The sequence below is a fragment of the Mus caroli genome, unplaced genomic scaffold (assembly GCF_978045245.1).
Source record: "Mus caroli unplaced genomic scaffold, Mus_caroli_1 scaffold_14, whole genome shotgun sequence".
NCBI classification, from domain to species: Eukaryota; Metazoa; Chordata; class Mammalia; order Rodentia; family Muridae; genus Mus; species Mus caroli.
This window is the reverse complement of record NW_028227269.1, coordinates 115,455,055-115,468,200: the sequence shown is the minus strand read 5'-3', so window position 1 is coordinate 115,468,200 and position 13,146 is coordinate 115,455,055. Positions and strand designations below refer to the sequence as shown.

Sequence of the window (13,146 nt, the reverse complement as noted above, 5' to 3'; positions counted from 1 at the left end):
CTTACTATGTTACACTCACCTCTCCAGGTACTCCTTGACATTATCATAACCGTAGAACTTGGCCAGATGAATGAGAATCCCAGTAGCACAGCGGCCATCTCGCCTCCGGCAGTAACTGCAATTGCAGATGCCACGGCAGGGAGGACATGTCCACTTCTAGGAGGCAGAGGAGAGGTTGTTCCTTTTTGCCACAGTCTACACAGGAGAGCTGGGTTCAAGCCTCTACTCTAGCCAGTAACTGCACAGGGTTAGAATGTATGAGGGACTAGCCAATGCCCTCCTTTCAGCTTTACAGGGCCCCAGCAAAAGTGTCCAATCCATGTCAAAAAAACCAGGCATGTCTGTTCTAGACATAACCAGATACCACTGAAGCGGAACTATTAAAAAAATTAAGCTTGCTTCTAAGTTCAGGGCCCTATGCAATTCACAAATCATGCATATATATATATATATATATATACACATACATACATACATATATATATGTATATACATATGTATTACATATATATATATGTGTGTTATGATTTTAGGAGTCTAGGTTTGGCACAAGATTAATGTAAGAATTCCAGCTCTCCTGATATGTAATTTTAATATTAAATCACTTAGTCAAAACAGTATGTCTAGAAACTGGGGATTGTGTGTGTGTGTGATATACACACACACATATATATTCTAACTGCTGCAGAAGAGGTCAGATAGGTTGAACACAGATCTCGAAGTGGCAATGCTTATATACTTTGATAGTTTGGAAATGACATTTCATTTCTCCTAAGGATCTGAAGCACAAACAGGTTAAATATACACCTCAAAAGAGAAAATGGGGCTGGGGAGAGGAGCTCGGTCGGTAAGGAAGAGCTGAGTCCAACCAGAGCCCACATGCAAATGTCTAGGGATGGTGGTGTGCACTGGACAGAGAGACGTGAGACGATCCAGACAGTCTACCCTGATTCTTGGTAACAACAACTGCAGTTGCCCTCTGCACACAAGTGCACACACATGCAGTGCCACACACTTTTTTGTTATGAAATGCATTGGTGGTAAACAATGTTAGCAGGTATGACACACAGCATGGTCCTGGGGCAACAGGACGCACTTAAATGTGACTTACCCCATGGACAGGCCAAGACAGATGAAATGAAATCATCGGAATCCCCTACAGGACCTCTTCACCCCAAGCTGTCAGTCACCTGGTCTGCCTTCATTGCCCACATCATCTTAAGATGCAGGAGGGGAAAGCGACTCACAAGAGCACTGTAGCCACTCCCCCACCCCCGCCCTGGGCTTGCATCCTTCATCCAAACATTCATAACGCACGCACACACTGCTCCTTACCGGATCCAGCAATGCTGTCCGCACATCCTCCCCATAGCGATTCCTCAGGCAGGGCCCACAGAACTGTCCCCGCACACCACCACAGCTCTGGTTCCGACAGACCGTCTTGGTATCGATGGTCTTCTGCCGGCACTGATGGCACGTGTTACCCTGTGGATAAAGCAAAAGAGGTAGAGCTGAGATTTATGAGAAGAGAGTGCAGGAGCCTGGCCTTGCCCAGAATCCAGCGGGAATGTTATGAAGGACAAACCACGTGGACAAACCTTTACTTTAAGCACTTTAATTCTCGGGCCAGAGAAGCACCTTGGAGCAGATGAGGCTTAGCAAGGAACACAGAAGGAATCAACAATCAGGAACAGAAGACAGACCAGAAAAACACTGAGGAAGGGATGGTCAGGTGACCTAAGTGGCAGTGAGCCCCAGGTAGCATGAACTTGACTCTGATCTACTGCTGGAGACCTGGAAACTTTCCATGTAAAATCGTGTTTTGAAAGGTTGGCAATTCAATTGACACTCTACTATTTACTATTTTAAGTAGTACTAAACACAGGTGAAGTAGAACATGCAAAGCCTCTTTGCAGGTCATCATTTAGAAAAACATAACCAATACATACCAACCAGAAATGTTACTTTCTTATACAGGTATGTTACTCTCCCAGGGACCTTCAATTTTAACATATAAAATATAAACATGCTTTTCCAATCCAGTACCAATCTTCTACGACATATGGCCCAGGGAGCCCTCTCCCCTGGGCAGGACTACTATGTTAGGTGGCCTGCTTTTTTCCCCTGGTACATTGGATCCTTGACCACACAGCTCAGAGCAAGACTTAGGAGGACAGCACAGGGACAGAAGGCAAGATGTCAGATTTTGAATACCAGTGTGTTGGAGGTTATCAGTGATGCACACTTTCCTGAAGATGTCACTTACAAGCACTTTATCATAGACTTTATCACGCACAGTTATGGCAATGTTTTCCAAGTCTTCCTCAGTGATGTCTTTCACTGAGCGGAAAGAAGATATCCGGTGACGTCTATACTTCTGGCATTTCCCCTGAAGAAAAAAACAAAACAGGAGTACCTGTCACACATCTACACACTGAAAATCAGAATGAAAATTTTAAACATGCTTAGAGATGCAAAGTAATGTGTCTCCTTTGTCTGTATCGTCATTTACTGGGTTCCTGCCCCAACCCACACTCCCTTGGGAGAGCAATACTGCATTGATGGAGGAGCTATTAACTTGGAGAAGACAAGGAAGTAAACAGCCTGCCCACATAGGGGGCAGCCCCCAAGTTCTTCCCTCTTCCCCAACAGCCACTCCTGAAGCAGTCAAGGAGGAACTCTTGCATCTTTCAGAGTACACAACCACAAAGCTGGCTTGGCTTTGCTGGTAAAGAGTTGGATCAAAGCCAGGGCCTCCTGCATGCTGGGCAAGTCCCTGAGCCCCCCAAGGTCCTCAGGCTCATTTTAGACAAAGGACTCTTAAGTTATATGCAGCTTAGCCAGCCCAAGGGTTTTCTCAACCCATGCTCTCACACGAACATGGTGGAAACTCAAGTTTTCAACTGCTGGAAGCCTGCTGACTCAAGACTATACCAGAGCCAGCCCTAGCATAATGAAATACTTGCACTTGAAGCCCGTTTGCTTATTAGTCAATAATTACCCCACTGATTGTCTTTCTTCTTCTGAAACTGTAAAGCTCTTCAGTAAGCTTGGTGGCTGAGAAGGTGAAGTTCTCCAGAGCAAACTTTTCTGGGGGTCGTGCGCTCCGGGTTGGGTTCATGCGCCGTGTGATCTGTCCCTCTGAGAAGGCCCGTCGTGGTGTTCTCCTCTTCTAAAACCAAGAGCACAGACAGATGTAACTAGGTTCCCCTTCAGCAGAAAGCTATGGGTTCTCTGAAGCAGGGCCAGTCTAAGAAATCAAGAGTTTCACTTACAGAAGCCGAAGGTGGTGTCCGAACAGGGAAGAAATCTGGCACCGAATTCAATTCCGCCAACAACTGAGCAAGCTAAGGTTCAGAAAGAAAGAGGGGGGTCTGACATCAGTCAAGGAGACAGGTCTGGGACCAACACCTCTTAAATCTCTCTGAACTACCTATATGGTGTCCATAAATCTGTCTCATGTAAGACTTCACCTTCTGAGTAAGAGGAGGTGGGCTCATTGTTCATCCAAGTCAACATCAGAGACAACAGAACACAATGAAGATATGTTTGTCTTGACACGTTTGGGGCCAGGAGCATCAGGTCCCAACTTCACCACTATCATAGCAGTGTGACCGGAAGCACATTTTACAAACCTTAAAATCAAACTCAGCATGTCCAATCAGCTAAGTGACTCTCAGAACTTCCAGATCAATCAAAACACTTGCTGGGGCTTAAGTAGTGGTACATGAGCACCAGGATGCAGAGGCAAGAGGATTAGGATCAAGACCAGTCTAGTCTCCCTGCATCTATACCTCAAAAATTCCTACCTTCATACATCTGTCACTATTGCCAAAGACCTAACACCAACCAACCAGGCTCTTTCCTCTGGATTTTCTTTTTAGATTCATGTAAACATGAGGCCACTAAGAACAAACACATACAGATAAACACAGACAGACAAGAGTGTTCTCTTAGGTGTAGGTCTGTGTATAAAGTATCACTATATTGTGCATTTTTTTAAAGGATGGCATTTAAAAAGCCACCAAAGAGGAGGAAAGAATTTATGACTGGTAGAATTTCCTTTTAATTTTGCCAGTGTAAAATTAGGAAGAATTACTTTCAATAACTAGGCTGAGTTACTGACCACACATAAAAAACCCAAATACATGTAACAAAGGTTGCTCTAGGTTGTGCTAGGCTGAACTAACCACTAGCCAAGGCATAACTGAATTAGAACATGGCAGCAGCTGCTTCAACGGTAGCCATCTCTCATTCCTTCAGATGATGTCTCTGAAGGAACGACTTTCAGACAGAAGCCACCACCTGCCCACCGTAATTCTCCCTGGGCTCAATGACAGCCCAGCTCCTCTTTTCTGCTGGGGACAGTGCAGCTGGTCAGCTTGTCTATTCTCTAGTGCCTCTGACAACTTAAAACTTAGCCTGCTCAACCATGCACAGCAGGGATAAATGGTCCTTGAGTCTTTCCATCCCCAAACTAGAGCTAATCGTGTAACAAATGTGTCCCAGGATATACTTTCTCTCCAGAGAGCAAAGCTGTGTCAGCAACCCTTGGGGCAGTTTGCTATGGTCCCAGCTGCTGCAAGAGCATACCATAGCCTTGTTCTCTTTGATGTTCATGGCCCTTTTCAGCAGAGCATCTGAATTCTCCTGGCTCTCAGCTCTGGACTCATCCTCGGCGTCAGAAGCAGAGTCCTCCTTTTCCTTGGACTGTCTGGAGCTCTTCTTTCTTCTAAGATCCATCTTACTGTCCAGCAAGCGTGAGCTATCTTTATCTGGTGTTTTTGCCAATTTTTTGGTGGGGAACTGAAAGGCTACCCGAAGACCGAAACTGCTTCTTCTTGTGGACCTGCCTCTTCTAGGTGCAGCCTCCTCTTCATCATCTTCCTCCGCATCACTCATCATGGAGTATGCTTTGTCACTGTCGCTCAGCTCCGACTCCATGAGCTAAGGGACAAGGAGAAAGAAGGATGAAGACGGTCTGTAACCACCTACCAACACTAGACCAGGCAACTGTGTTTAAAACTGTTCTAGGTGGGAATGCAGGTCAGAATTTGCTTCACCACATGTTCCTTCCTCATCAGATTCAGAGCCACAGAGCCCACGGATGATACATGGAAACCTTCAAGCTGTGACTCACACACAGTGAACCCTGGTATTCTGTTCTAGTGATGGAAAGCTCATTAATACAATCTGTCCTCAATGCATTCTCTAACCAAATCTGAGTGGGCCTACGCTGAAGTGTGTGTGTGTGTGTGTGTGTGTGTGTGTGTGTGTGTGTTGCAGTATATAGAATCTAAGGGGCTTTGGGAACAATTTATTTTCCCTCACTAGAAACAAAAACTCTTTAACTAGGTATCATTGAGCTTAAAAACTACTAGTAGTTAAAAGAAGTCACCCAGACATGAAACCCATCAAGTCTTGGAAGATCTTAGTGTCTTGCTGATGACAATCTAAGATATCTGGGAAAAAACACTGGGCACAGTGGGATGTCTGAGCAGGAGCATCGGCCCAGGGCAGAGTGCGTGAGACAGCTGACTATGAGGACTTACATGCCCCAAGTGATGCCTGAGGAAAGGTGAGGGATAGGGAAAGCCATCATCACTACCAACTGTCCTTATGCAGGTATGTGTCCAAGGTTGTATAAAAGCTGATGACATCAAACAGCATAAACTAAACTCACCTTACCAGCAAAGGAAGTGGTAGTATCTACTTTCAGAGAAATATTCTATTTTCCAGTTAGCATTAGACACTTAACCTTTTTTTTTTTTGTTTTTTTTTTTTTGTTTTGTTTTTTTTTTCAAGACAGGGTTTCTCTGTGTAGCTTTGGCTGTCCTGGAACTCACTTTGTAGACCAGGCTGGCCTCGAACTCAGAAATCCGCCTGCCTCTGCCTCCCGAGTGCTGGGATTAAAGGCGTGCGCCACCACGCCCGGCTGACACAACCTTTTTAAAAACATCTGCCTCATGGTATTTCTTTGAATCAGTTAAAAATATAAATTTAAAAAATTATAAAGCCATGTGATGCTTGGGACAGAAAGGGCACATTAAGGAAAACATTGATAAACTCCTCTTTGTTTTGTTTTTGTTTCTGTTTTTTGGAGACAGAGTTTCTCTGTATAGCTCTGGCTGTCCTGGAACTCACTTTATAGACCAGGCTGGCCTCGAACTCAGAAATTCGCCTGCCTCTGCCTCCCAAGTGCTGGGATTAAAGGCATGCACCACCACCGCCTGACTGGTAAACTACTCTTAAAAATGTAAATGTAGTGACAGCAATACACAAACATTAGTTTCTTGTTTGTACAAACATCACAGTCATGTAAAGAAAGACTAGGTCAAAGTATACAGGGCTTCTGCATCCTACATCTTTAATTTTATAAGCCTAAAACTATTCCAATAAAACATTTAAAACAGTTGGTCTTGGTGGCTCATGCTTAGTATCTCAGGCGGGTGCCAAAGAAATGCTACGCGATCAGGGCTCTAACCTGAGCTATGTATGGTATGAGATCTTGCCTTAAACACTACCACCAATATCATTATCATCTTCAATACCACCACCACCACGGTAGTGATTTACAGTGATTGAAATGCTAGTGTGCTAAGACTGACCTCAATAAAGGGAGTAAAAGAAAAAGATCCAAAGGAAGCCCTGTCACAGTGCAGGACCTGGGGCAGAGTCCCCAGGACCCTGGCAGGCCTGAGTCATCGGTACAATTAGCAAAATCCAAACCAGGAGGCATAGGCTCTCACTCTGCTCCATCACCCTGTGTTTTTGCAAAATTAGCTTCTAGCCTAAGAATATAACTTCACACCCAACAAGACACAGCCTGAAGGACGGTGTTATCCCAAGGAAGACTGAGTAGATAAAAGATGGAGAAGCTGCAATAAAACGGGTCAGATGACAAAGGCAAGATATGCCCCTGATCCTCAGGGGTAAAGGGATATTTTTACTCTAGGACTCTAGGGGGCAGGACCCACCAAACACCACCAACAACAAAAATTACATCTTTTCATGTATAATGTAACATCTCTGGGGTAAAAGTACAATCAAAATCAAGACTTTCAACGTCCAGTCCACACCTCTTGTGCTGGCCATTACTACTGTTACCTCTGGGTTACTGCTCATGTTCAGCTCTCTCTCGGTAAATCCTTCAAAATCTTCCATTTCTGAGTCCGTGTCCTCTTTGAAAATCCTTCTTAGTTCTTCTGTGAAGTATTTGGAACGGAAGCACACATTCTGCTAAATTAAAGACAGATTAGCGTGAGACTTGGTGTCACAGACTTAGAATTCCAGTACTCTGGGGGGAAGGGCAGTAAAGGTAGAGGCAGGATTCTAATCCTAGACTATGCACAGTGAGACCTTGTCTCAAAAATCAACTACCACAGTGGGGCAGTGACAGTGCATGCCGTTAACACAAGCACTGGAGAGGCAGATCTGTGAGTTTGAGGCCAGCCTGGTCTACAGAGGTAGTTCTAGGACAGCCAGAGCTATACAAAGAAACCCTATCTCAAAACGAAAAAAAAAAAAAAAAAAAAAAGAAAAGAAAAATCAACTACCAGGAAGAGAAAGGAAAAAGGATGGCAGTTACAGGGGCAGTGAGGAGAGATGAAACTCATGTCTAACGGGCAAGACTTTCTATTGATTGAGAGTGGTCTGCAGTGGGCAGGGGAGACAGCCACACAACACTGCACACTACCCTTGATGCCACTCAAAATGGCTACAAGTGGCTTGCTCTACATTATGTATCTTTTACAACCACAATAGAACACAGAGCATGTATTTTCCTTCCTTCCTCCCTTCCTTCTCTCTTTCTTTCCTTTCTTTCTTCCTTCCTTCCTTTTGTATCCCTGTCTGTCCTAGAACTCACTTTGTAGACCTGGCTGACCTCAAACTAAGAAATCTACCTGCCTTTGCCTCCAAAAAGTGCTTGGATTAAAGGCACGCACCACCAGGCCTAGCTCACAGCAGACATTTTCTAATACACAAATGAAGACTTACAAATAAGAAATTTTCTATCAACAGTGTCTTAATCACTTCTGCTATGGCTGGGGAAGAGTTGCTGGAGTTAAGAGTTTCAGGCCCCAGGTGGCTTTCACAAAGAATGGCAAACTTGTGGAAAACAGACACCTGCACACTGCTTTACTCCCTACAGCCATACGGAGCAGTCTCCTGTGGGCGAGCACGTATCTCCTTCAAATACAGTGGGTTTCTCTACAGGGAGTGCCAAGGCCCTCACACCCTAACCCATTGCTACAGACTGGACTTGCTCCATTTCCAATGATGCCAATGTGAGGAACTGGTGGGAATCTGTACCCTCCTCACCCTGGAGCTCCTCTCTTGCCAGACTGAGGGGCGAGCAAAGATATTTTCCAATAATGACTTTTACTTTCTTTGGAAATACTACAAAGAAACAGGGAAGCCCAGCTCTCCTAAGAGTGTGTGTGAAAGAAGAGAGGAGGAGGAATGGTAAGCTCAAAGAGAGACTCCCTTGCAGCTATCTGTATGGCAAGCTCAAAGGGAGACTCCCTTGCAGCTATCTGAAAGGTTAAAACACTGCACCAGGACACTGGTCCCTGTCTGTAAACCCATAAAGCAGTGACCTCTTATTGCGCCATATCTGGTTAAAACCCTTTATTTCATTGCTGCCTTTTCCTGGCTTTAATTATATGCTTCTTCAGACTCCGATATCTTTAAGAAAGAAAAAAAAAAAGAAAATATAATGGAAATATGTAACAGTGGGGACCTAGAGGGCAATGGAGAAAGAAATGCCTACAGCTAGCACTCTAAGCTTAAGAATGTCTCCTATGAATTATTATGGGTAATTGGAATGAGTTTGCTCAGGGCTAAATTACTTCCTTCCTTTGTTGTTAGCTGTGGTGCAGCTGCAGAAAAAGAAGAAAAAAAGAAAGAAAGAAAAAAAAAAGACAAAAGGGAAGTTTATTTAAAGAGAAACTCAAATTGTGTTTAAGGGAGGGAGCCCAGAGTCAGCTACACATACTGTGCGCAAGTTGATGTCATTTCTCTCAGCTGGACAAAATGAATCACAAGTGTGTGAGTCAAGTGAGCCTTAAGATCAGGGTTTAAAGTTAATAAAAGAAAAAGTATGGAGCAATGGCTCAGTGCTTAAGAGCACTTGCTGTTTTTGCAGAGGATATGGGTTCTGTTCCCTGTATACACGTGGCAGTTTAGAACCATCTCTAACTCTTGTTTCAGGGGCTAAACCCTCATAGAAGCGGTGCATATATACATATACACACAAAATACACCTAAAGAAAGACAAGTGTAATGCTGCCTGCTAAGGAAACCCATTCATTCAGTACAGGAAACATCTGGCCAACCCCTGGTGGCTTTTTCTGGGCCTCAATGCATAAGTTCAGTAAATATCAAGAGATCCTGTACAGAACCTGAAAAAGAATGAGACCAGCCTTAAAGTACCAAGTTCCAACCTTCCAACATTCCTGGCAATTTCTATCCTAGGAAATAGTGATCAGTCCTGATGGAATCAAAACAACTTTGCTACGACCTTGTTCTTAAGGGCTTAAGAACTGTTTTCCACGTGGCTCTATAAAGCTAGTCTGCATTTCATGGCCTCAGCCTTACTGCATGCTTGGGAAAACAGCTCTTTGTTTTCTGAAAGCTGCTAATTATGCTACCAAGGCATACCAAATAACCAGTATCTACTAGAACGAACACTGTAAGCAGGAGGAAATATAAGGGGCAATTAAGTGCTTTATTCTGAAGCTCATATGACATGAGAGAGGACTGGAGAGCCATGGCCTGGGTATCAGTGAGATGGGCATGTTCCACCTGTACCAGCAAACTTCTTCAGGTGCCTAATGAGTAGGGTGGTACAGAGGGCTGCATGCTTTAAACAAGATCAAAGGTCAGATTCCAGGAAGGTAGAAAGCAGCCTGCAGGTTATGAGTTCCTTCTTTGGGGAGATGCAACCTGAGGCCCACATGTACTTATATCAAGGCAGAGAGAAAAGGAATCAATCCAGTAGGGAGGGCCAGGGAGGATTGGCTATGCTGAGAGAGAGCCAGCATCTGTGCTGTCACCGAAACAGGTAAAGAAAAGAAAAAGTGCCACTGGAGGTTGAGGCTGGAAAATAGTGGTCTGGATTTGCAACAGCCAACCTCACTCAACACTTCCCAACGTGGGATCCTGGCTAAGTCCTGAGCTTCAGTTTCATTTGTACTCTACCTGCCCCTAGAGTCCGCAGAGTAAAATCAGTATCTGTATGAAATACGTACACTCTCTGTGACCAACCAACGTATGCTGAGTACAGTCAGTCCTGGAGCCTGGCAAGGCTGGACTGTGAAGCAGTTGTCATAGGAGCAAAAACAGTTGAAGTCTCACGATGCCCACATGCTCTGTACATCTCAATGTCCCTTGGCATGGCTCCACTCTTCCTCTCTACCCATGCCCAGGGAGATTGGAGGCTTCTGAATAGCATCAGAGACTAACCTGAGCTCAGTCGTACTGATCCCAGCAAGACAAGACTAGGGTAGCTTCAGATGGCAGAGAGATGAAGGGAGGCATGCAAGGACATGGGAGTTCCACCAACATCTGGGAACTAGTCACAGTGACAGGAAAGGAGAAGACAACAAACAGTGCAATAGTTGGAGAGATGGAGACCTAAGCAACAAGCAGGAGAGGGATGGTGGTGAGTTCAGCTTCCCCAAAGACTGGCAGGAGATGCCAGGGTGCATGGCAAGACCATCCGACTATTTCAGAGAAAACAACAGTCATTCATGGCCTCCACCTGGGCAAAGCAACTGTACCTAAGACAGATATCCAAGGAAAACTAGCCAAAAGGTACAAGACCGTGCTAGACAACAATGATCTTGTAATCAACCCAGTTTAGTGGCAGCAAGACAGCTAGCCTTAGTGTGATTTGTGGATCCTTGAGCTCTGGAAAGAAGAGCAAGACTAAACAGAATCACAAAGCATGCATGAAAAGACAAAAGACCTCCTGTAAACAGAGAAAGGGACAGAGGTCAAAGGAGGAGGTTGAGCAATGGCACCAGAGGACGAGAGAAGCTCCATAGATCTCCAAGTACATATCCTACCAAACCCAGTAACAGAGAAGGACTAGCTGACACCTTCCCTGAACCGGCCTACCTGCAGCAAGGTGCATTTAATTTACAGCCTGTTAGCGGAGAGGCAATAAAGAACTCAGAGGAAGATGGAGGCTAATCACCTGACGAGTTAGATACAATATAAAGCTCTGGGTATCTAACTCTCAGAGAAAGGTAGCTCATGTTGCTTCGGCCACAGTCATTAAATAACATCCTCCCAGGCTCTGCAAAAGTGAAGTAACAGGACCTTATGAAGGACCACCACGTGATACCTGTCTCACAGTCGCACGCTGGCCATGACCTGTGTGGGACATGAGGCAAAACAAGCCTTCCGCTGCTGGCTATCATTTAATTTAATCCCTTCATTTATGACGACGCCCACAGCCAGAACAAGCATGCACAGACCTCTCTCCTGTTTCTGGAAACATGAGGGTAAGACTCTGAAACCCAGCACCCAACACTTCACCACATTACCAACTCAGGACTGCACGGAGATGGAAGAGCATCCGCACACACCCTGCCCCAAGCTTCCAGAGGGCCACACCCGTCTTGAAAAGAAAGACCCATACCTGTTTCTCCAACTCCAGTGAGTCCAAACTACCACAGCTCTCCGACAGGTTTTGCATGGGAACATCATCCTGGAAACCCACAAACTCTTCATCGTCACTGGGAGCATTAAAGATGTCAGCTACTTCTTTGGGGATCTGTTTTGGATTCAGAAGAAGGCCAGGGTCACTCAGGGAAGAACTAGCATTGCATCCTTAACCCTGAGCAACAATGTTTCAGTTGAGACCCCATGGTGGAAAGGGAGTGGGGCATAAGCACAGTAGTTCCAGTTCCGGGTTTATAGACACCTCTCCTTCCAGATACTGTGTAGCCATCCTAGACTTTTGAGCTCTTGACCAGTAAGTGTCAGTGTCTGAGAAGGCAATGAGCTCCTTCACTTGAAGGTAACTCACCATGTAAGATTCCAGCCAGTATGCTCTTCTTGTTTTTGTTTGTTTGTTTGGTTGGTTTTTTGTTTGTTTGTTTGTTTGTTTTTGAGACAGGGTTTCTCTGTGTAGCCCTGGCTGTCCTGGAACTCACTTTGTAGACCAGGCTGGCCTCGAACTCAGAAATCCACCTGCCTCTACCTCCCAAGTGCTGGGATTAAAGGAATGCGCCACCACCGCCCGGCGAGTATGCTCTTCTTAACTCAATTGTCACCTACTGTTATTTTTGGTTATCCTATGTAGGTTCAGAGATGAATGTTCATTCATATGCCCAAATAAGTGGCTTTCCCTTTTCTATACTTGAAGTCAGTTAAATTAAGTCCAACAGAATTTACATGCCAGTAGTGACAGTCACCCTCAGAGACTCCTGTCTGTCCAAACTAACAAATATGCATTGTGGGACTAGATGTAAGACTATTTAAACCCAAACCAAACCAACACCTGTAGATTTATCATCTGAAATCACTATTTGTCTGCACATTTGTCTATCTGTCTTAGGGTTTGTATTCCTGCACAAAGCATCATGACCAAGAAGCAAGTTGGGGAGGAAAAGGTTTATTCAGCTTACACTTCCACAATGTTGTTCATCACCAAAGGAAGTCAGGACAGGAACTCACACAAGGCAGGAACTTGGAGGCAGGAGCTGATGTAGAGGTCATGGAGGAATGCTGCTTATTTGAGTGTTTCCCCTGGCTTGCTCAGCTTGCTTTCTTATAGAACCCAGGACTACCAGCCCAGGGATGGCACCACCCACAATGGGCCCTCCCAGCCTTGATCACTAATTGAGAAAATGCCTTACAGCTGGATCTCATGGAGGAATTTCCTCATGGGAGGCTCCTTTCTCTGTGGTAACTCCAGCTTGTGTCAAGCTGATACACAAAACCACCCAGTACATCTGTTTTGCTTTTCAAGAAAAATCAGGTTCAATTTTGTTGCAGTTTGACTGTCCTCAGAAAGGAGTCCCTTAGAATAGCTAACTTAAATCTGTGTACCCACAGTGCTTAAGGAGAGGAATAAGGAAGTCAAGACAACCATAATCACAGTAAGAGAAGCAAGCCAGAATCAGAACGATA

General features: G+C 44.9%; 1 protein-coding gene across 4 annotated transcripts in view; it reads right to left on the bottom strand.

Moving 5' to 3' along the window:
• Cdca7l (cell division cycle associated 7 like) overlaps positions 1-13,146 on the bottom strand; it is a 32,918-nt gene that overhangs the window by 1,167 nt on the left and 18,605 nt on the right. Inside the window, exons 2-9 of one of the 4 annotated variants that reach the window (XM_029484822.2) lie at positions 11,651-11,785; positions 7,102-7,239; positions 4,594-4,947; positions 3,276-3,347; positions 3,002-3,172; positions 2,267-2,389; positions 1,336-1,485; positions 20-156 (exon numbers count right to left, since the gene is read on the bottom strand). In XM_029484822.2, coding sequence (XP_029340682.1) covers positions 20-156; positions 1,336-1,485; positions 2,267-2,389; positions 3,002-3,172; positions 3,276-3,347; positions 4,594-4,947; positions 7,102-7,239; positions 11,651-11,785 — 1,280 coding nt within the window. The remainder of the gene's footprint in view (positions 1-19; positions 157-1,335; positions 1,486-2,266; positions 2,390-3,001; positions 3,173-3,275; positions 3,348-4,593; positions 4,948-7,101; positions 7,240-11,650; positions 11,786-13,146) is intronic. The other 3 variants (XM_085830725.1, XM_029484820.2, XM_029484821.2) reach the window with 3 other exon arrangements.